General features: G+C 35.3%; 1 protein-coding gene across 1 annotated transcript; it reads right to left on the bottom strand.

Annotated features, from left to right (window-relative positions):
* Window positions 1-1,704: 1,704 nt before the first annotated feature.
* Window positions 1,705-19,291, bottom strand: LOC124372669 (putative inorganic phosphate cotransporter). The gene is made up of 8 exons (XM_046831078.1): window positions 19,283-19,291; window positions 18,543-18,773; window positions 11,022-11,109; window positions 7,790-8,007; window positions 7,208-7,369; window positions 5,107-5,242; window positions 3,743-3,978; window positions 1,705-1,907 (listed from the first exon to the last, which is right to left on the bottom strand). The coding sequence occupies exons 1-8, from the start codon at window positions 19,289-19,291 to the stop codon at window positions 1,722-1,724; spliced, it is 1,266 nt and encodes a 421-aa protein (XP_046687034.1). The 3' UTR covers window positions 1,705-1,721.
* Window positions 19,292-25,193: the final 5,902 nt, after the last annotated feature.

Here is a 25,193-nt window from a genome sequence, read left to right as displayed (position 1 = left end):
TGCCGTGTTGGGAGCCTTGGATGGGTCGCAGTGTGTCGGTGCGATATACTGTGATCTGTCCAAGGCTTTCGACTGTGTCAACCATTCTGTTCTTTTGGGTAAACTTGAAAGATATGGCTTGAACGGTGCAGCTCTCTCACTCCTTTCCTCATATCTCTCTGAGAGAAAGCAGACAGTTTCTGTAACAAATAAAGGACAACTTCAAAGAGGTTGGTTGAGGACCAGCTCAGGAGTGCCTCAAGGCTCCGTACTTGGTCCTTTTTTATTTTCTATATATATAAACGACCTTCCTTCCAATATGAAATCAGACATTGTTTGCTATGCGGATGACACAAACTGCTCTATCTTCTTGTCGTGATATTCACAGCCTCGAAATTATTATGAATCAGTCGTATGTCAGCTTGAATAAGTGGTTTGAGTCAAATGGTCTCCTATTGAATGAAGAAAAAACTAAAATCATGGTTTTCTCACCAACTTCTCGTGATATAGCGGGTTTCAGCGTAAATGGTATCAACCCATCAGAGTCTGCCTCTCTTCTTGGTGTTGTCATTGATTACAAGCTCAACTGGTCTAAACATATAGATACGCTATGCTCAAAGCTGTCTTCAATTACCTTTGCTTTTCGAGTTTTAATGCCTGCAGTTGGTAAAGAAACTATCGTTCAAATTTACTATGCTTATGTATACAGTAGACTGAAATATGCTATTGGATTCTGGGGATCTTCTAGTGAAATTTTAAGGGTATTTAGATTCCAAAAAAGAATTGTTCGCATTATGTCTGCAGCAGGTAATCGTGCTCACTGTAAGCCTTTTTTTCAGCAACTGAATCTCCTCACTCTTCCAAGCGTTAATATTAAGGCAAGTGTGTGTAATATTACTACCGATGTGCAAAAGATCTGTAACTGTACTAGTTCTACATCTATACATTTTTCTTAAAAATACAAAACGGTGAATATATATATAACTTTAACTCAAATTAATCTATTAAATTAACCCATCCAACCCCCGCAATCCTTTTTACTTTTGTTCCAGAAGACGTGCGAACGGCAACGGCCTTATATTGACTCACTTCTCTGGGGTGTACGGTCCGAACAGCATGTTTTCATGCAGTGACATGGTTGGTGCGTATTCTAACCCAGGTATATGCTTGAGTTGATTTACATGTAACTCGTTCTTTTTGTTAACTTTGACTTTGGTGACCCATATAGTAATTTTTAATTTCTGCATGCTTAAAATTATCTACACCTCAAGTAAGGATGATTTCAATCCTCAAAACAGTGTACTAATTTTTGTACCATGAAACGAGGGCAAATGTTATCTTTTAAAATCGTCTATTGAAACTTATATACTTATAAATAATTAAAATATGTCATGTGGTTAACTAGAAGTTCACTAAAACCCAGACAGTTAATTTATAATACAGAGACAGTTCACAGCATCCTTGTCAAAATAAAATGTAATTTGTGTGGTATTGAAATTCATCGCTAACCGAGGGCATTCCTATTAAGTTAAACTCACTTGTCATTTTTGTCTCCTTAATGGTTTCTCGTTTGGAACTATTTCTCGTTAAGTACGTTTTTTGCTTTTCTTTTTCAAACCGTGTTGAATAATGTGCTGGTTACATACTTTTCATGTTTTAATATTTTATATTTCTAAGGTCTAATGGAGAAAAGTGCTAATAAGTAATGTACTATAAGAAAACTCATAATTTTATCTGTGTTTTTATTGAAGAACACGCGAAGGTATGGATGTTACTGTGCGAGAAGTTAAGGTATGCCTGGAGCCCCTAGTAGAAAAATTCCAGGGCTGAATCTTTCCCGAGCCGAAACAGATGTAGGGCAGAGACAGGATTACCAACAGCGCGATGATCCATAGATACAGTATCCACCACCGATCGATATCACTGGGCTGGAAGGCAGATCAGCAACAGACTAGTATAGTAGAAATAAATTCTTAAAAATTGAAGGGAAAAGAAATCTTGAACACTTAAAATTTAAATCATTCATTCATTTATATGAGAGTAGTTGTGAGGCTGTACCACTAGACCCCATGGGACTAATAGGACATTGAATAGCTATGCTAGGATACCACATATTCCAAAGAAATTGCATGTAATGTTTTGTTAAAGCCATAATATACTTTTTTGGAAATTAAATGTTTCAATAATTTACTTGTTCAGAAATCCCAAACGATTTTGAGTCATGTAAAATTTAATGGTTCTGTTGTTAGATTGGCAACATTTTAACGATTTGAAATCACATTGTAAAATAGACACTACGTTATCCGATTATAATTGTAAAGATGCCATCCATGTTGTCATATGTTAGATTTACAGCAACACCAATAAAGAACACTCACAAAAAATTAAAGCCGTTTTTTAAATTAATCCCGTTCGGATTTGGTATCTATTCACTATAATTATAAAGATAAAAGTCTGGCCTCCCAAAGTCATAGGTAAGCCACTGACTGCTGCTATCATTTTATTTTCACGAGTGTAGCTCTATAGCCAACATCCATAAGCTACTAGCAGTTTAGTTTTAGCAAGCGTTGCACGTTTATGAGCACTTTTGGTTTGGGTGAATGACATTTCCAATGCCACGTTGAGTGTCTTGTTACCTTGTAAAGAAAATATGTTTATGACGGTTGCAATTTACTCCGGTCATGGTCAATTTTGATTTTTCCTTGTTTCTCCGGTCAAGAATATATAGCCTAATTTAATTTAAAGTACTTACTCTGTCGGGACTCGAACCTGGATCTCTCATTACACCATTGAGCCCTTAATAAATTATTTGGCAAAATAATTAAATATCAATTAAAGAAAAAAATAATTGAATCGTTAAAAATAAGGACTCTGTGGTATAGTGGTAGTGCACTCACCCGACAAATAAGAGATCCAGGTTCAAGTCCCGGCGGAGCAAAAACTTTTCGTGGTGAAATTATATATTGAGCCAGAAATATATTAAATTATTTAAACATATTGTTGTACTGTCATAACCCAATGTTTTCACAATGCAGTTTATTAAATATAATTATTCAATTCTTTCAATTAATAGTATTTGTTTTCTGTAATGTAAAATAATAATGCAGCTTTAGAGACCACGAAGGGATTTTCTCTAGTTTTAGAGACCAGTGGGGCATAGATCGGAGGGGTTTTCGAAATAAGACCTAATTAGACCTTTATGTTAACCAGGGATCTTAGAATTCCCATGTGTAAAATTTCAATTAATTCTTTCCAGTAGTTTTACGTTATGAGTAAAACACACACACACACACACACACACACACACACACACACACACACACACACACACACACACAGGCACCATTAAATGTTTCTGTAATATCGTAGAATAGATATCGTCTGTCATTCAATCATGTTAGCAACGACGGACGCTTAACGCAAGTAGTTACTGACATATGTATAATACTATTACATTTCACTGAGGCCTGTGACGCAAATCAACGAACTTTGCGTCATATGCATCGCATATCTACAATATGTCACTGTAAATGACCCAAATGTAACCAAAAACTTTAAATCACTCTGACAAGTATAAAAGGTCTCTCTCGGATGTTACCTTGTTTATCATTCATTAACTAGAATACAATTAAGCGTAAAAATGTGCACATGTAACAAATAGATACAGACTTTGACACATTTTCTGATTTTGTTTATGCGCAATTAAAGGACTCAGCAATAAACATCCATGAAACATACAAAATTCCTACCAACAGAACCTCACCATTCCCATTGTGAGTACAAATTCCCAAGCGAAGATAGCGGCGACAATCCCCGACGTTCTTAGAAGGCCGGATATCATTCCAGCATGTCTGGGGCTCAGGTCTAGTGGATTGGGCCCTATCGCCGAAACGTGCAATCCGGAGTTGAAGGTTATAACCTCGTAGATAGAAAATACCGTGAGGCTACTGCAGCCTGCCAAGGGAATGGCTAGAAGGCAAGGTGCTACCAGCATGTTGCCTGTAACAAGAAAGCCAGGAAAAGTTACCTCAGGGAAGGATGGATTATTGCAAACTATTATCTTTAAGAAGCTCATCTTAAAGGAAAACTATATTAGTGAAATCTCCCCAGTGAAGTCAACATGTAAGAATTTTCTTCAATTTTTACCCATTCTAAGAGTTTGACCTTGTATATTGATATAGTGTCTTAACCAGATGTTAAAAATATTGTACAATTATTCTTTTATGTTGGCTCAATGTAAAAAAAACTCATGTTTCTAAAAACATTGCTGTTAACTTCTTACACGATTATTCCAAGTCATCTATTGTTTTTCTAGTAATTTTAAATAAATCAGTTATGTAAAATGAGCTTTTATTTATGTCTCTTAAAATTCAAGATACACAAGTGCACTACACAAGGCCAAGATAAGTAACAAGACTTGTACTACACTTTTAAGAGAACTAATAAATTCCATTGGAGTTCATGAACAAGAATAAATAAAGATATCTATTTGAGTTTCATCTTGTATCAGAACTGAACAGTCCACAAGCAGATTCTATTTCCATTGTTGTGGCAGCAATCGCTACAATGTTTGTTGTTAGAGGAAATGAATGGTATCAGACGCGCTAATCTTTTCTGCCACCAAACTAGAGTTGGAGGTATTATTTGCCTCGTCATTGGACAGGTCTCGACACCTCTAGTTTCTTTACTGAAAATACTGACTTTGCCTCATAGTTTGATGCTGTTATAACGTTTTTATGTGTCTGATGATAGATTTTAAGTGATTCAATTTTACATAACGTGATCTGAGAAAGTATTTCTGTTAGATAGTTTTAACCTATCCTCGACAGACTTACATTTCGACCCCCACCGAAACCAAGCAGGTTGATATTCGATTTCTAGGGGAAATTCATCAATTGATTTCACGAACTATTAGTTTCTGTGCTTATACAATGTGCACAGATTGGCTCTCGACTCCTCGACTAAAAGTCCAGTTGATTAGTATTTATTATGGAAATTGGTCCGTAGTACAATTCAAGTTAAAATCCCAGCTACCTGCTTTTACGTGCAGCATGGCGATGACGCGTTGTTTTAAATTCTGAGATATTAAGTACTAATTATTCCTGTATGAAATAATGGTCAACTTACATGTTACCCCAAATAGCTTCCGGATGACTGTGCGGGACATGTAATTGTTGTTCACCAGGTAGTCGCTGACACAGCTCCAGAATATTGTAGATAAGAAAGGCGTCACCGTTTCCGCAAAGATCGCCGCTGATCGGCTCTGTTAAAATTGAAAGAAGATATATGATTTCTTATTTTACGTCGAAAAGCCTTCTCCAGTATCTATCCTGAGGACGAAATGCTTAATGTTAATTTCTGAACCAACTACTGATAGTCGAGTATGCAGAATGTTTTTGGCATCGACATGGACTGTCAGCGGCCACAAATTCGTGTGCTTAACTCATGTCTTCACAATAATCGTTGTAGCCAACAGTCGTAATTTCCTAGCAAGGAGTCACAACAAAGGAAAGTCCTTCGGTTGTTGGATCTATGCGGGTTAATAATGTGCAATCGCTTCTTAGTCGGACTAGTTTTATTTTTCAATTTCGTAGTTGCAGCCCCTTGACATAATTTTTCTGGAGAAGAAATATCATTTCATCCGGAAAAATAATAGGTAATTAAAGTAGAAAACTGAATTTGGGTAATTTTGTAACCAAGGTCATATAAAACGTGTGAAATAAAAAACTGTGCCTTCGACAGTATGCAAATCAGTAGTTTCAGGGAGTAAATGTTTTAATGATTCTAATGACTACTTCAGGAAATGAAATTTAATAAAATATTTTTTAACAATATGACATGTTTTTAAATCCAATGCTACTATGGGTAATTATTTTGTATATTATAAAACATGTCACCCTTCAGTTACCTTTCATATACGTACTGTATAAAATCAAAGCCTATCTTCAACTGTTTACGTTGGACATAATAATGATAATTCTAAATACTACTATAAGTAGAGTCCGCGTCCCATAAGCACAAAATATTAATTGTATGATGCACATTTCTAAAACTATTTGAGATAACTCATTTTTGTTTCATTTAAATATCGCATTTTCTTCAGTACACTAGGAATATTTTTCTTTTTCAATATAAATAATAATTATTATTTAAAATGTGTTTAGTGGCTAAAACAGTGTACGTACAAACATTTCACTTAGACAATAAATTAAAAAACCCCTCTTATTTTAATAGTATTTTAGCTGAGGATGGAGTGACAAAGATTTCATTCAGATATCACAAACGGCTAGTAGTGTGACATTAAAGGTAAAAGATACAACTTTCAGAAAATAGCAAACAACTATATAAATTATGTAAAAAAATTTCTTTGCTTTCACTAGCGCCCCGTCCAACTTGTATTAATTGGATCATATTTTGTTTCATAACATTCCTATAATTTGCTTATTCCTTTTCCATATCAGAAATTGCTTGTCAGCTTTAAGTACTCGGTCGAAATCGCGAGCTTTTGCAGTTTGAAGTAAATTGCTCCCACTTGTAGACCTAAGTGTTCCCGTAATTTTACTTTTACCGATTTTCCACTGTTGAAGGTCAAAATAGCCTTCAAGAACCCAAATTTAATTGTTTCAACAGATAAAAAAGTTCTTTTTATAGTCTATAAGATTATTATCTAAGATATTATTTAAAGACTAACTGGGGTTTAGAAACCCTAAGGCATCCCTAAAATAGGTGTACCCACTTGAAGTATGGCCTCTGGCAAAAAGAGTTATGCATGTACGTATAAATTACCTGCTATACAGCAAGAAAGATAAAACATTTAGATTTTTTTGGACCGTAAAGTTATTTTAAGTATTTGATCGATACCTTACATATATCGAAAACACTCTGCCATGTTTCCACTACTAAAAAGAGCGTAAAACTGCTTGAGGCTTAACATTGTTTTATGGAGAACACCTAAGGTCATTTTACTACAACCTGCCTTTAAACTGATTTCTTAACTTACTGTCTTTCAACTTACTTCTCGATGATCGTGTGATTCCAACACGTGTAAAAAAGAGAGTCAACTACATAGAGGGCATACCTAAGTATACAGGTAAGTATAGTTTGTAATGAATTTATGGTAAAAAAGTTTTTAATTATCTGAGATTAACCAAGCCTTTGAGTTTACACATTTAAATCTACATAAGTCCATAACTTAGCAGAATAGTATGCTTGTGCTACTTCAACTGACCAGGTCATTGGTGATTCTGAGTACATTGACAGCGTAGTACTTAAGCTGGTGCATCATAGGGTATTGTACCCAGCTAAAAGCCCAGTCAATGAGCACGAGAGACCACACAGAGGGCGATGTTAACACAGCTTTCCATGGTACATTGAGACGTTTCGATAGAATCTGTAACCAATAGTTGTTGTGAATATGATAGAAATAGTCTATTAAGGGAGAATTTTTAGAGGTATTATATTTTGAGAGTCGTATATGTTTCTTAATCCAAGTAGTCGATCAAAAAGGAGTGGGACGTTTATTTACTTATTAACAAATCTGCTTTACTAACCTCTGCTCTATGTTGATGAATACGTATTCGAAAAAAGTTATATTTGTTTTTTCCTAGTAGACTAGGGTTGTTGCCTTGTACATCTAAACATACCTTATCAATAATATAATTGGATTGTTTTATCAATTCTTTTAAACATCGGTTTGTCTTGGGTTTGCAATTGAGATGTCTATGTCTCTCGAATTTTCGTTTCATATAATTTATTTCCACAATCATATCACTTGCCCACTATCAGATTATTGTTGAACACTAACACCCACCTCGTCCTCTATACCTTCTCTGTTGTTCAGGATATACTGTAGTTCAGTGTCTGTGATGTAGACACTTTGGCTGGGTTTGCTACTGCAGAAATGAAGCCAAACCAGGACCCAGAACAGACACACGGTTCCAGTCAGATACAACGGAATCTCCCACGCGTCCATGAACTTTTGAAATAACTTAGGTAGTCCAAATCCTACACCCCATCCTACAAAGCTTCCTGAAATGCAACCATTACAGTATTATAATATTGATGCAGACCTTAAAAGTATAAATTTGATATTTTAGGAGTATTTGACACTTTGCATAGAGTTACGAATCATCAGTATAAGACATATTCTACTCCACTTAGAGGGAGACCTGCCACTTGATTGGTCTATAACATTGGCTAAATAATTCAAATGAGATGTATCGTTTTTCTCCCAAAGTGAACGAGTAGGTTACTAGAGCTTTTTGCAACGAATGTAGCTTTTTATGACCTTTTTAAAGTACAATCATTAGTGAAGAATTGTTATTCGTTATTGAACTTTTATACACATATATTGTTAACAATTTACCTGTTAACAATTCAGCGCGCTCTCTCTCTCTCTCTCACTCTCCAAATACAATTAATTAGCTTATGATATTGTTAGAGACATCTTTATTAACGACTTATAAGCATTTTCCTTCACACTCGGCTTGCCTACCACTATGTGACAAATAGTCCTGAAAACACGTTTATGTGATCTTAAATACGATATTATCTCAGAACTAAACAAAAAATTGCAGATAAAACTGAACTCATAGCCAATGTGATTGTTCAAACATATCGCTCTCTCGGACTGTGTTGTCAACAAGATGTTTTCTTATTGTTAAAGGGAGTAAAGAAAACTGCTTTCCTACCTGCTACAGTTATCCCAATACATCTGGCTCTCTCGGACTGTGTTGTCAACAAGATGTTTTCTTATTGTTAAAGGGAGTAAAGAAAACTGCTTTCCTACCTGCTACAGTAATCCCAATACATCTGGCTCTCTCGGACTGTGTTGTCAACAAGATGTTTTCTTATTGTTAAAGGGAGTAAAGAAAACTGCTTTCCTACCTGCTACAGTTATCCCAATACATCTGGCTCTCTCGGACTGTGTTGTCAACAAGATGTTTTCTTATTGTTAAAGGGAGTAAAGAAAACTGCTTTCCTACCTGCTACAGTAATCCCAATACATCTGGCTCTCTCGGACTGTGTTGTCAACAAGATGTTTTCTTATTGTTAAAGGGAGTAAAGAAAACTGCTTTCCTACCTGCTACAGTTATCCCAATACATCTGGCTCTCTCGGACTGTGTTGTCAACAAGATGTTTTCTTATTGTTAAAGGGAGTAAAGAAAACTGCTTTCCTACCTGCTACAGTTATCCCAATACATCTGGCTCTCTCGGACTGTGTTGTCAACAAGATGTTTTCTTATTGTTAAAGGGAGTAAAGAAAACTGCTTTCCTACCTGCTACAGTTATCCCAATACATCTGGCTCTCTCGGACTGTGTTGTCAACAAGATGTTTTCTTATTGTTAAAGGGAGTAAAGAAAACTGCTTTCCTACCTGCTACAGTTATCCCAATACATCTGGCTCTCTCGGACTGTGTTGTCAACAAGATGTTTTCTTATTGTTAAAGGGAGTAAAGAAAACTGCTTTCCTACCTGCTACAGTCATCCCAATACATCTGGCTCTCTCGGACTTTGATGTCAACAAGATGTTTTCTAATTGTTAAAGGAAGTAAACACGACTGCTTTCCTACCTGATAAGGCTATTCCGATACATCTGGCTCTCTCGGACTTTGATGTCAAAAAGATGTTTTCTTATTGTTAAAAGAAGTAAACACGACTGCTTTCCTACCTGATAAGGCTATTCCGATACATCTGGCTCTCTCGGACTTTGATGTCAAAAAGATGTTTTCTTATTGTTAAAGGAAGTAAACACGACTGCTTTCCTACCTGATAAGGCTATTCCGATACATCTGGCTCTCTCGGACTTTGATGTCAACAAGATGTTTTCTTATTGTTAAAGGAAGTAAACACGACTGCTTTCCTACCTGATAAGGCTATTCCGATACATCTGGCTCTCTCGGACTTTGATGTCAAAAAGATGTTTTCTTATTGTTAAAGGAAGTAAACACGACTGCTTTCCTACCTGATAAGGCTATTCCGATACATCTGGCTCTCTCGGACTTTGATGTCAACAAGATGTTTTCTTATTGTTAAAGGAAGTAAACACGACTGCTTTCCTACCTGATAAGGCTATTCCGATACATCTGGCTCTCTCGGACTTTGATGTCAACAAGATGTTTTCTTATTGTTAAAGGAAGTAAACACGACTGCTTTCCTACCTGATAAGGCTATTCCGATACATCTGGCTCTCTCGGACTTTGATGTCAACAAGATGTTTTCTAATTGTTAAAGGAAGTAAACACGACTGCTTTCCTACCTGATAAGGCTATTCGGATACATCTGGCTCTCTCGGACTTTGATGTCAACAAGATGTTTTCTAATTGTTAAAGGAAGTAAACACGACTGCTTTCCTACCTGATAAGGCTATTCGGATACATCTGGCTCTCTCGGACTTTGATGTCAACAAGATGTTTTCTTATTGTTAAAGGAAGTAAACACGACTGCTTTCCTACCTGATAAGGCTATTCCGATACATCTGGCTCTCTCGGACTTTGATGTCAACAAGATGTTTTCTAATTGTTAAAGGAAGTAAACACGACTGCTTTCCTACCTGATAAGGCTATTCCTATACATCTGGCTCTCTCGGACTTTGATGCCAACAAGATGTTTTCTAATTGTTAAAGGAAGTAAACACGACTGCTTTCCTACCTGATAAGGCTATTCCGATACATCTGGCTCTCTCGGACTTTGATGTCAACAAGATGTTTTCTAATTGTTAAAGGAAGTAAACACGACTGCTTTCCTACCTGATAAGGCTATTCGGATACATCTGGCTCTCTCGGACTTTGATGTCAACAAGATGTTTTCTAATTGTTAAAGGAAGTAAACACGACTGCTTTCCTACCTGATAAGGCTATTCCGATACATCTGGCTCTCTCGGACTTTGATGTCAACAAGATGTTTTCTAATTGTTAAAGGAAGTAAACACGACTGCTTTCCTACCTGATAAGGCTATTCCGATACATCTGGCTCTCTCGGACTTTGATGTCAACAAGATGTTTTCTTATTGTTAAAGGAAGTAAACACGACTGCTTTCCTACCTGATAAGGCTATTCCGATAGATCTGGCTCTCTCGGACTTTGGGGTCCACTGTGCCAGTAGAGAGTACGTGCTGGAGTACACCAAACCCTGAACAAATAAGTTTTGTTTTATTCTCCTCTAGATACCATCACAAATAGGAATATTTTCCTAAAGAGCAACCATATTGTAGAAATTAAATAGTTCAAATTATTTTATTACACTACTAACAAACTGTATCAAATTTGATTGATTCCGGTAGCTCTTAACGGTAACACCGCGACTCTAAAACACACACTTGACTAGTACTTTTAAGTTGAATTCATTTTGAAGTAACGGTTTGCTTCTCAGTTATATTATTTTTTACTAAATTAATTATTATATTTGCTCTATTTGTTGTTTGCTAGTCTAATTATATATAAAAACCAAATACCCGTAATACAGACTATTGAAAGTCTTATGTATATACAGTGAGAAAGGTATGTATTTAATAAATGATCATTACCCAATTGGCTCTTAATGAGGTTTCACACGATAGGTTAAGGAAAATAATAAAACAATAATATCAACTTAAATATCGACCTCCTGAAGTTTTCGTTGGTTTCTGAAGATTTCGTCGATTTGTTGTTGTAGGTTTTTTCATTAAAGCCAATGATTGCGGGAAAAACTCGTGTGTCCAGACGAGGAAGTTCCGAGAAGAAAATGTTTTCGCAAACATTCCTGGGCATCTAGTAAAGGCTCATGTCTATAATTTCTGCTTGCCTTATCACAAAGATCAGGAGTTTCCATCATTAAATGTCTCCTTTAGTAAAGAGAGCACTAAATTTGTCCCAATATTTAGTCGCAAGGAGGAACCTATTTTTAAAACCTATTGGTCACTGAATTATGTAAACATGGTTTTCTGCAAACAGAAGCTGATTATGCGACCATGTTCTCTCATTGCATGGAGATCTTTGTTACCCATTTCAACTCTGCATTTCCTCTTATTAAAGTCCGTTCTAAAACAAGTCCATGTACAAAACGGTTAACCCAAGACATTTTTCGCAGTAAAGATAGGTTAAGGGATGCTTATTTTCTTCAGGTTGACGTACTCGCAGAACCCAAGATTCAATACAAGCTACTTAAGAAACAGCATAGAGAATTTATTAATGGCTCAAAGTCAAGAGTTGTTGAAAATGCTATGTTGACTAATAGAAATCCAGTTAAAACTCTAGTAGATCTGGCCTTGTTGTTCGTTGAGACCCTGGATTGTGTGGGCTGGAAGTGGATGGCCAAACATTTTTTAGTTCATCAGAAATAACCTCGTTTTTTAACAATATGTTTATAGAAATGTTTTTAAAAAAATGTGAAATTCGAATCATTTAATAAATGGGTTTATGATCTGGAAAAAATTAAACTTGGAATAGAACTTTTTGATTGGAAAGAAATTTTAACTTCAACTGATGTAAATCATTGCTACAATGAATTTATAAATATATTAACTAATATTGTGCAACGTAATAAAATTGAAATTTATATTTCAAACCGTTTATGCAAAGCAAAACTTGTTAGTCCTTGGATAAACGTTAGCATTTTAAGTAGAATGAAAAAAAGAAACAAGTTATATAAAATATATAAAAGAAGACCATACGACATTAACTTTAAGAAATACTTTGATCGATATGTGTCACATTTAAAATCTGATATAGAAAAAACTAAAAATAATTTTTATTCGAGGTTAATAGGCAGTTGTGGAGGTGATACCAGTCAGCAGTGGAGGGTTGTAAATAAGTTAACAGGTGCTATAGGAAACACAAAGTTTGATAAGGTAGTACTGGAAGATGGTTCAATCATTGAAGACCCGCTGTTGATTGCAAATGAAATCAATTCTTATCTGGCTAATGTGTATAGTGTTGCTGATAGCATTATCGGTAACGACCGTGCTTTGAATGTAAGCTTTGTCAACCAAATGCAATCATTTTTTATTTCTCCTGTTGACAAAACAGAATTAGAGAATGTTATCAGGAAACTAAAAAACAAAAAGTCCACTGGATATGACGGTATTAATGTCGAGCTTGTAAAGAAGATTGCTGTAAATATTTCACATATTCTTGTACATATAATTAATTTGAGCTTTTTGACAGGTATTTTTCCTGATAGCCTTACAAAAAGTATAATTGTACCTATTTTCAAAAAAGCAAACAATTTTAGTATAGAACAAATTCGTCCAATTAGCCTACTCTCAGTTTTTTCAAAAATAATAGAAAAATGTATGAAATCAAGATTGATGGATTTTTTAAAATTACAAATTTTCAGTCCAAAAACCAATTCGGTTTTACTGCAGGAATAGGGACGGAAGATGCTTTGGTGCAATTCGCTGACTCAATTTATAGTAAAATGAATAGGAATGAAAAAACTTCCGGAGTTTTTGTAGATTTTACAAAGGCATTCGACCTAGTCGACCATAATATTCTATTTGAAAAAATGGAGGCAGCTGGAATTAGAGGCGTAGCTCTACAGTGGTTTAAAAGCTTTTTAATCGGCCGGGTCCAGCAAGTGAGAGTGGACAATCACTTGAGTGCGCCTCTTAGTGTAAAGGCCGGAGTCCCACAAGGCTCAGTCATCTCGGCTAATTTGTTTATTATTTTTATTAATGATTTGTTAATACAAAATTTTAATGGCACAATCAGTGCCTTTGCTGACGATGTTGCTTATTTATATTCAGATACATGTAGAAATAACTTATGGGAAAAAATAAATAATGATCTTAGACTTTTAAGAGCCTGGTCTAATAAAAATAAAATGTTAATAAATGTAAATAAGACTAAGTTTATCAATTTTGATTTTAAGGGCTTTGGTTTTGACGTGCCTGTGAAGTATCACGAAGAAACTTGTACAACCTTTATTACATGTAAATGTATTGAATTAGAAGAGGTAAATTTTTTTAAGTATTTAGGTGTATATTTTGACCAGAAAATAAATTGGAAAAAACACATATCTTTCATCCAAAATCAAATTAGAAGTAATGTTAGGAAGTTTTATTTTTTGAGAAATTTTTGTGACGAAAAGCTGTTACGTACTCTGTATTATGCACTAATTTACTCTAGGTTACAGTACGGTATTGTATGCTGGGGAGCAGCTCCAAAAACAAAAATAGACGAAATTAGAGTAACACAAAACACTTTTATACGTTTAATCTTAAGGAAAAAAAGGCGCGACTCTTCTTATCCTCTTTACCAACAATTACAAACTTTTCCCATACAATATATTTTTATTTATAAAGTATTAAGATTATTTTTTATAAGAAGTGGAAATAGAAATAATATTGAACAACAAAAACAATATGTCACAAGAAATTTGCAAAGAGGTCTTATCCAAAAACCCAAAGTTAATAAACTAGCTTTCAGGCGTTCATTTTCCTACATGGGTCCAAATTTGTTTAATCAAATTCCAAATAAAATTAAAAAAATTAAAACCTTAAATGCTTTTTGTAATGCTATAACTAATTGGTTGCTTAGTCAAACTGAACAGATAGATATTATACACAACAGATTAGTCTAAAATATTCTTAAATGAATTCATTCTTTTTCTCATATGCAAACTAAAATTCGTCCCCTTTATAGACAATTATTTTATTTGATTGTATTCTCTATTAATTAGTAACCAAAATAACAAAACAGTCTGTAGAATCTTAATATTGTTTAGTAACCATCTTAATATATATCTTAATATATCTTATAATCTCATAATATCTTATCTTATATAATCTTGTAATATATATATATATATATATATATATATATGTATGTTGATATATCTTGTATATCTTAATATGTATATATCTTAATATGTCTTGATGTATAATAATATAACATATCTTAATATTAATTAGTAACCAATATAACAAAACAGTCTGTAGAATCTTAATATTGTTTCCATTACTCTAAAATGTTAAGATAATATTGTCATTAGATAAATTGTATTTTTTACATAGATGATTTAAAGTCTTCAATATATTAGTCTTTTATGTATATTTAAACATTGTATGTAAGAATAAGATTGACTAGAGTTTAAATTGATTAAGTTGTACTCTTATCAACGTTAATGTATTTTTATTTTAATGTTGATTTTAGTTAAATATAGTGAGAAGATTTCAATATACCGCAGTGATCTGCACATCAAGTCCTTTTCAGAGAAAACCGGACTGTTATCAGACCTTTCCTTGTTTATTGTTAGTTTTATCTAACCACGCAACTTGTTAATGTGGTTAGATTATATTCCTTAATAATCTTGTTTGTAAAGTTTATATTTTTTTGGAATAAATCTCATTATCTCAAATGTGGCTGATACTCTGAAAAAAAAAAAAAAAAAAAATAAAAAAAAAAAAAATAACGCCTACTAACATGAATGCCTGCCCACTTTAATACAATCATATCCCAGTTAATTAAAATTCCTTTTTATTTTTAGAAATAATAATGCCTGAGATATTTGAAGCAATTAATTTATGAAGAAACATAAAGTTAACAGATATCTTTGATTTATCTTAAATTCTATTAAATACTATGTGAAAAAACTTTATCCTAGTTTAGTTTTCTTTTTAATAATTCGATAACTCAAGCGATTTTTCCAACTGACCTTAAATATCTAAAAAATTCCCAATCCTTAAATGTATCTCTGTATCCAACTCAAATTCTTACAAACCCAAATTAATTACATCAGTGATATCCAAAATATTTGAAAATATTGTATTCAGGAGATTGTGTTATTTTATATCGAAATACGACCCTCTATCAATACATTTTGGCTTCAGGCCATGCCTAAGTACCAATGATGCAAAACCTTCAATTATCAAACACATTTTATCACAGTATGCTTTAAGGTGATTTTGTGTACTTAATCGAGTATTCGATGTTGTGACCATCACATTCTCTCAAGTAAACCTAATTTTTTTGTATCCACGGTATTATTTTAAACTCATCTCAATCCTTTCTGGTGGGGCGAGTTCAATTTGTTCACTCATGAGGGTAAGATTTATCGGTCCCATTTTTCTATTGTTAAAACAAGAGTTTCCCAAGGCTCAATATTGGGTCCTCTCTAATTTTTTATTTTCATAGTTGATTTACCTGTTTTTCTTAAATCTAACCCGGAGAATATAGATTATTTCGACACCCTTTACGCTCATGATACAAGTATAATAATCCAACATATAAATCCAACAACTCTCAATAGATATATTTTATTTATTTATGACAAATTGCAATAATGGTTTCATATGAATACATTATTTGTTAACTCCGTCCAAAACAGAATGTCTCATTGTTCATGAAATTAAGACCACCTACTCAATTTTCTGGATTATAAATTAATCAAACTGACACGTGTAAGCGTACTTTTAGATCAGGATTTGGGGTGGAAATATTACAACAATTCATTATAGAATAGATTAAACTCTACAATATTTGCTCTGCGATGTCAGTCTGATTTTGTCCCTGAAAAGGTTCTGAAAACCGCATATACTGGAAATTTCTTGGATTCGAGAATGATGTACGGTATAATGTTCTGGGGTTTATGCTGCCAGCTTTACTGAGTTTTTATTCTGTAGAGAAGGCCTCTTAGGATTGTCTGGGGCCTGGGAATGTGGGAGAGGTGCGGGGAGCGATTCCGATCTGATGGTGTCTTAACGTTGCCTTCATTACATTCATGAAAATTTAATTATAACTCGCTTGTTTTTGAAGTTTCAGCCTTTTTTGATATTTTTCATTTTCCTGTGAATATAAAGAAATAGGGTATGATTTCACCCTGGTGAATAAATTAAATTGAAAGAGTTAAGCATTTACTATATGTGTACCAGTCACAAATAAATTCAGAAAATTCCACCTTTCTTTTGAAAGAGATAGGTTAAAGAGAGCAATGTTTTCTGGCCTTGTGTCTCTTATGGTTTTGGTAATTTTGTGCTCCCTCTGTATCTGAGTCCCACTAATTATAATCACTTGGCCATAGTGGTCAGAAATTTCTCTGTTGATGACAATTTTATGAATGTCCGCAATTACATTGTAAAGGACACTGAAGTTCCTTCTTTTATTGTTGAATGTTTTCATTTGAAAGGTCTGTTGTGCAAAGAAAATACCAGTACAGAAGAAATGTCGCTGTCACAGTTGAACAGTTATATTTTGTCAAAAGATCTCCTGGACCAAATATAAGTGTAGCGCTTAAGATGTTTTTGTGTACACCGGACAGCAACTGTGCAGCAGAACGTTCATTTTATAATATTTCATGAGTAAAGAATTATTTAAGATTAACTGTCAGTGAGACGAGGTTAGTAAACCTAGCTGTTTTATAAATATAAAAAGACTTGACGTGTAAGCTTCACTTTAACAATGTCATTCATAAATTCGCTTATATTAAAGTGAGGCTTAAAAACATACGAAAACTTGAGTTTGAGCTTTTTGAAAAGGTTTCAGTTTGAATTGTTTCAGCTGTCAAACATCATTGCAAGTTTTTGATTTCTTAATTTCCTAACATTTCCCAATCCTAACCATATGGTCTAAATATCTCATTTAACAGAGCTGCTCACATAGAAGCATCAGAGTGTTACAACTAGAGCCTCTCAGAAGAATAAAGGAACCTTGAAATGGTCTACACATCTCAATAACCCGATCTAATATAGAGTTCTACTCGTCACGTATAAAAATTTGTTGCAACTAGAGCCTCTCAGAGGAATAAAGGAATCTTGAAATGGTCAACATATCTCAGTTAACCCGATCTAATATAGATTTCTACTTGTCATGTATAAACATTTGTTGCCACTAGAGCCTCTCAGAGGAATAAAGGAATCTTGAAATGGTCAACATATCTCAGTTAACCCGATCTAATATAGATTTCTACTTGTCATGTATAAACATTTGTTGCAACTAGAGCCTCTCAGAAGAATAAAGGAACCTTGAAATGGTCTACATATTTCAGTTCACGGATCTGATCTTCATTTCTACTCGTCACGTATAAACATTTGTTGCAACCAGAGCCTCTCAGAAGAATAAAGGAACCTTGAAATGGTCTACACATCTCAGTTAACCCGATCTAATATAGATTTCTACTCGTCACGTATAAACATTTGTTGCAACTAGAGCCTCTCAGAGGAATAAAGGAACCTTGAAATGGTCTACATATTTCAGTTAACGGATCTGATCTTCATTTCTACTCGTCACGTATACAAATTTGTTGCAGGAAAACAAATGCCTACAACAAAGAACAAAGATCTTTTTTTTGTGGCCTCTCAGAAGAATAAAGTAACCTTGAAATGGGCTCCATATCTCAGTTAACCAAGCTGCTCTAAATTTATATGGTATGTTATTAAAGAGGCAAATCTGAATTGAATTTTTCGCAGCATAAACTGTACTTGTTTAGAGATTAACCAAATATTCAGATCAAATCATATTCATTTATATTTAATCATATTCATCGGAGTTCACCTTATCAATATCAGACAGGTTGGAGATAACTATACTATTTCTGTGCCAGAGAAGCACAAAACCATAAATGCCAGTAAGTTCTGGGATTTCACTGACCTGCCCAAAACCTTGGATGAGTCTGGCCACAAGCAGCCTGACAGAGCCGTGCAGAGCCACTTTAGGGTACATCATAGTGGTGAGGGAACTCATAAGAATCCCGAAAGTAATCACCCAACGACCACCGTAATGGTCTGCCACACAGCCCGCCGGAATGGTGGAGACGATAAATCCTGCGTAAAAAGCGTGTGTCAATGCTCTCATCTGTTTGTGGTCTCCGAAGAACGTGAACTGCAATAGAATATCTTAACATGAAATTAAGATCATTACATTAACAAATATATCTAATATTTAATACACAAAAAATCCTTTCTTTAAAATATTGATGGTATCAATATATAAATAATACATTATGTTGTATTTCACCACTTCCATACATAGTCATATTACGAGTTTGTCTATGTTTAGGGCGTCGATCTGAATTTACAAGGTGCTTATTTCATTTTTACGCAATACTAAAATTAAATGTTTTTCACATGTATTGCATGTGATGTTTACTTTTTTCATACAGAGATGTAAAAGAGGTTTTGAAAAAATGGTAGTATATTTAAATTCTTGAATTTTAACTACAAATACTTCCTTTATAATCACAATAGAATTTATTTTAATTTAACAATTGAAAGTGTTAGACATTGGAGAGATCATTTTAAAATGTTTCTATGTGCCATATTTCAAAATAATCAGAAAATTTCTCTATCGTTATTATGGTTTAGACTGCATTTATTTAGTGCACAACTAACATTCCACATTTTGAGTAAGAATGTTTGGAAGGATGCAATTTGTGACATATATTCTTTTACGTGAAGATATTTACCTTTAAAAATATGGTGAAAAGGAAGGTGACCGATTTTTTCTGATATTTGCCATCTTTTATTCCATTTTATACCATCAGATATAACATTTTTATTCATAGAGTAAAGCAACAAAATAATAGAATGGAAAGTTGATATTAAAATTCGGTAACACGATTCGATTTCAGCGCACTCTTGCGTTTTAGTACCCTCCCTAGCTCGATGTAACTTTTATTATTTAACACTGCTATGAAACCTAACTTAATAGCAAAACATGTGTATGTATCATATGGCAATATATCTTGAGAAAGATTTCATCCCTGGAATAACCTCTTCAGGGACGACTTTTTTGAACATTTCAAAACTATTGATACTTAATTTTCTTGTAAATATATACTTAAATAACTAAAAACTAAAAAATAAATAAAATAATTTATGTTATTATATTTTTTATTGTAGAAAAATATAATGTACCCACTGAGCAAAAAGCCCAAGTTTTGTTTTAATTTAGGTCCACATTCGAAATTCGGTTCATTTCGGGTATATTAATGTTCATTGTTTTATACATTTTATTAATAAAATTAATTTTTATAACTTACCAGTAAAAATTAAAAACTTCATGTTACTGTTGAAAAATTTCAGCTATCACGTCTAAATGGACCTAAATTCCCAATCAATCAATCTAAAAGCCCTAATAATGGGTACGTTAAAACTGTGACCACATTTCGGCTTATAGGATATTTGCCTATTGAGACATTATGAATTCAATTTAAATCTATTTATAATTACTTCTTATGTAAGGCATTCAAATGGCTCAACAAAATAAAGTATAAAGCATCAGGAAAAACTCAGTCTCCGTGGCGTTCCTTCATAAAAATACATCTAAGGGATGTTGAAAATGAAGAATCACACACTCGAGGCCCAACGTGGAGAAGAAAATCAGCTGTTACTGTTACATAAAATAGTCTAGTAATAATAATAAATAGTGTTTTAAGATGTTATTGGGCCCATCTGGGCTTTTATTTTATATGTGGACCAACGTATATTCGTTTAGGTAAATGTTAAAGTCAATTCAAATCAAATCAAATTCTTTATTGTTCATTGACATGAGACATGCATGGAACATGGTCAGATATTATAGAACCGATTAATACTAGACAGAAGAATACAACATCACACATTTAAATAACAGTTAAAAACAGTTTAAAATATAAAATAGTACAACTTAAACTACAAACAATCTTATCTATATCGTCCACTAGGCTGGAGCACCGCTCACCAGTTCGTTAATGGAGTAGAATGCTTGTCTTATTAGTTATTTTTTAGGTTGTTTTTAAAAGACGTCTCAGTCTCGCACGTTGTGATACTAGAAGGCAAAGCATTAAAGATTTTAGGGCCCATATATGACATTGATTTTTTAAATGTGTTATTATGGTGTTGCGGAATGATTAGAGCATCTGTGTTTCTTGTAGAATACACGTGGTTAAATGATGAGAAGGATTGAAGGTTCTTAAATGTAAATGTGGCAACCGAATATATATAAAGTGATGGCAATATCATTAGGCTTTCCCTAGGGGAAACCTCCCGACAGCTCTCACGATGACCCAGACCACACATCAGTCGAATAGCCTTCTTCTGCAATTTAAAAACCCTTCTGATCAACCTACCTGAAGCCGTCCCCCAGAAAATCAATCCATATGTTAAAATGGGCACAAAGTAACCAAAGTACACCAGCTTAACGGTATCTCTAGACAGAAAACTTGTTAGGTACCTTAAAGAGTAAATGCTGGCACCAAGTCTTTGACAGACATGACTGATGTGATTTGACCAATCAAATCTGGAATCAATGTGGAGTCCCAGGAAGCAGACCGTTGAAGAATGCTCGATAGGTATATTGTCAAGGAGAGTAACTAACGCACTCTCATTCTTGTGGGGTCTAAAGTGGACTATTGAGGTTTTTCAGGATTGAGAAATAAATAGCAGAAAACCAAGAACTAAGACTCTTGAGTGAAAAAGCCAGCTCGGTGGAAAGAGATTGTGCTGTGTCAGCTTGAATAAGTACACTGGTGTCGTCCGCATATTGCACCAAGTGGCCCCTCACAGATGAGTTAAGGTCATTCACGTATATATTGAATAAAAGAGGGCCAAGAATTGAGCCTTGCGGCACACCAACCTTGACCGGTAAGAGAGCAGACCTACCCCTACCCCCTTTGTTGGTGATCTCAACAAACTGAGAGCGACCAGAAAGATAGGAACGAAACCACTCTAGAGGGATGCCTCTAACACCATACATTTCCATCTTGTCCATGAGAGGTTGGTGGTTGACGGTGTCAAAGGCACGGGAAAGATCACAAAAAATGCCCGCAGTCTCACTGCCAGAGTCAACAGAAGAGAAGGCGGTATTAAGGAAATCATTTATCGCGTGAGTGTGGTTTGATTTATCTTTAAGAAACCCGAATTGTGAAGGAGATAGTAAGGAATTTTCGTTAAGAAAGTTAATCATTCTATTGTGAATTAATCGTTCAAATATTTTGCTCAACGTGGGAAGTATTGAGATGGGGCGATATTGGTTAACTTAGGTTCTATCTCCCTTCTTGAAGACATGAATGACCTTGGCGGATTTTAACGCAGAAGGAAAGAGTCCTTGGTCAATAGAATTATTAAACAGGACAGTTAAGGGACACGAGAGTGAATCTGCAACCCTCCTGACAATGGATGGAGACATATCAAATACATCAGAAGAGGAGCTGGCCCTGAGACCCTTAGTCACACTCAACACTTCACTGTACGAGGCAGGAGCAAAAAAAATGCTCGATGAACATGGAGAGCTGGGCAACCCCGAATCAGTTGATGTTATTTTGCTCTGAAGGTCCAACTGATCACAAGCGTTAACGAAATGAGAAGTAAACCTTGCAGCTATCAAATTAGGTTCTGAGACCAACAAGCCATAATCAATCAAACCATTTATGCGTTTGTTACCTTTGCACGTCCCTGAATATTCAGCCACAATGTGCCAAACCGCTTTTCCTGTATTGTCACTATTCTCAATATGAGACCTAACCACAAAGCTCTTCTCTGATTGGATAAGCTTTCGATACTCAGATTTTCTTTTATTATACAACTTGCGATGGAAAGCCGATGGAAAATCGCGCTGGAGCAAATATAGATCCTTCAACGCCTCCCTCGCTCTGACGATCCCAACAGTGAGCCATTTAGGACGAACTCTACGTTCGGCCTTGCGAGTGACAAGAGGAAATGCTAAATTAAAAATATGTACAAGAACATCCATAAAAGAAGAAAATTGGACCTCAATGTCCTCCCTATCATCGGGGAAGACATGTTTGTTCCAGTTAAACTGTTGCAAAAGACTATAAAATCTATCAACGTTTATTGAGGAGAACCTTCTCGCTTTTACCATCTTCGGACTGCTACCAGTCGAACTAGAGGTGTCTGAGACGGAGAACAACTGGGCTTCGTGGTCTGATAAGGCTGTAGGAAGTATTTCGGCTGAGACCTGATCGACCTCAATGTTAGTCAAGACGTTATCAATGCACGAGCCACCAGAAGAGCAAGGACGTGTCACTCCTCGAATAAGAATTTTCAGTGAAAAACTATTGAGAACATCTAATAGTTGAACAAATTTCCTGTCAGCTACTTCCCAAAAATGAATATTAAAATCTCCGCATATGATAATATTCCTGTTGCTTCTCATAAGTATTCTGAGAGCCTCCTCCAGTCTCTCAATGAAAACGTCACAGTCGCCATCTGGAGATCTGTAAAGTGACAGTAATGTCAAATTCAGAACATGGACAACAACAACAGAGGACTCAAAGTGCTTCTCGTAGTTGAGGTGAGAGATAACCTGGCGGTCTGAGACGAGATGAGGGAATATGTTACTGACAAGTGTACAAACACCACCTCTAGCGAGGTTAGGTCTACAGTAAATATCAGCAACCCAGTACCCCTGTATATTCAAACTACTCCGCTTGTCGGGGGTTAGCCAATGCTCTGTTATACAAGCTATATCTACATTTTTACTGTGGAGAATGGCTTCAATGGGCCCAATTTTTTGAGGCAACAGATTGTACATTTTGATGCAACAAGGAGACTTCTTACTACAATTATTAGAAAAGGTGTCTGATTCTATAAAAAAGAGGCTGGTGAGTGATGCTCGTCAGCTCGAGAGAACTTTGTATAATGAGACAACAGAGCATACAAATGCGTACACAACAATCTCTTACCAGATAAAATTCAGGTGCTGACCGCTCCTTACGTAATGATTTTTCTCTAGAAGATGGTTGAAAATCAAAAACGGTACTCTGGATTGAGTTGCAAGAGAAAAAATCGTGCCGCCATTACAAGCTTTGATTTGACTTAACTTAGTTTTAGTGGCACCAAACAGCAACGGTATCTCAGTCAAAACAATTTTACACTTGAAGTTGTTAATTATATAAACAAGTTTTTCATTTACACGTGAGCAGTGGTCAGAGCTAGTGTTATTGGTTCCACCCATTTCAATCACAGTGTCCTGCGCTCCCAACTCCTCACGCATCAAGACAAGAGACTCCACCAAAACATACCCCAATGGAGCTCCAGGGTGACATTGAACCATGACATTATACTGAGGTAACAATGGTTGTAAACAACCATGCCAGGTCTCTTACATGGCTGTCGCCAACTACCACTACTTTGCGTCTTGAATTTTTACTTTTAGGAGTATCTGTACAATTACTATAAGACATTTTGGTCAAGTTGTGAGTTTGCTGTGTTGGTACTTTGGTTTTGACCTTTTGATTTTCGACATAATTTCTTTTCTTGCTTCGTGTTTTAGTATGCAAATTAAGTGATGTGTTTCTGTTGGAAATGTGTGAATTAGTGGTAACCTTATTTTTATAACAATAATGTTGTGCCTGAGACCTGGCATTTTTAACAACTTCGTATCCACAGCTGAAATCATCCATCTGTTTCTTACATTTACGGTTTTTGAACACAAACCTAGGAAACATCAAAACACTATTTACTTTCTTACAGAACTCAAGTGCAAGCTCATGATTAAGACCTGGCAGGGAATCCATATGTTGGAACTCCTGCCTGACAACATCAATAATTACCAGGCTCCAATGGTTACCTTCAGAGTTAAAATTAGCACTTAAAGCACAATTGCTAATTGGAGCAAGTACCACCTTCGTATTATGCAGGTCCCCAAGTGCCTCAACAATGGGGTTGGTGCTACCTGCAAATCTAATCGTAAGACATACTGAAGGTATTAAAACAAGCACTCCCTCATTGTCAATTACCCTAAGTCCCTGCCATACCTCATCGTCAGTTAGCTTTACGTTTATTACGCCTCATTTCCAATAAATTACTACTTAAGCTAGGAGTGTCCACAAAGCGGTCACTAGACGTCTCAGCCACAACTTCAACCGCAGGAGTGTCATCTCGAGGTAATGGAGCTGAAGGGCATGCTTCGATGGATGTATCAGAGTCACCAAGTTCCTGTTGACTAATAACAAGAGGAAAACCTTCATCAGTTTGACATGCAACCATTACAGTCTCCACCCCCGCTAAGTTTTCACTTGGGGTTAATGGCACGTGAGGTGTGATGGACTCCTCTGTTTGACAGGAAACCGATGACACGTCAGCTGCATATAGAGATGTCACGCCACTGGACGCCCCATCAGTTGAATGACCCAGGGCTTCTGTAAGTTGTTGCCTGGTCGACTCAAGCTCGTGTCAACGATTGGATCTTGTCGACCAATGATGACTGCACTCCAGTCAACTTCTGAACCTTACTTACAAGTTCGTCCTTGGTGTTAAGGAACAATGCGTCAGTTTACGTAGAAGCATTACGCGTATCTTT

Source organism: Homalodisca vitripennis, unplaced genomic scaffold (genome assembly GCF_021130785.1).
Source record: "Homalodisca vitripennis isolate AUS2020 unplaced genomic scaffold, UT_GWSS_2.1 ScUCBcl_3790;HRSCAF=9540, whole genome shotgun sequence".
Taxonomy (NCBI): Eukaryota; Metazoa; Arthropoda; class Insecta; order Hemiptera; family Cicadellidae; genus Homalodisca; species Homalodisca vitripennis.
Note: the sequence above shows the minus strand (reverse complement) of the source record. Positions and strands in the feature narration are given on the sequence as shown.

What these genes read in the sequence shown, in the direction of transcription:
- LOC124372669 (XM_046831078.1), bottom strand. An exon ending in TCATCCAAGGTTTTGGGCAG is followed by an intron (nt 11,110 to 18,542) that starts GTCAGTGAAATC and finishes TTATTTGTTCAG; the next exon opens with GGTTTGGTGTACTCCAGCAC. An exon ending in GAAGCTATTTGGGGTAACAT is followed by an intron (nt 3,979 to 5,106) that starts GTAAGTTGACCA and finishes TTCTTGTTACAG; the next exon opens with GCAACATGCTGGTAGCACCT.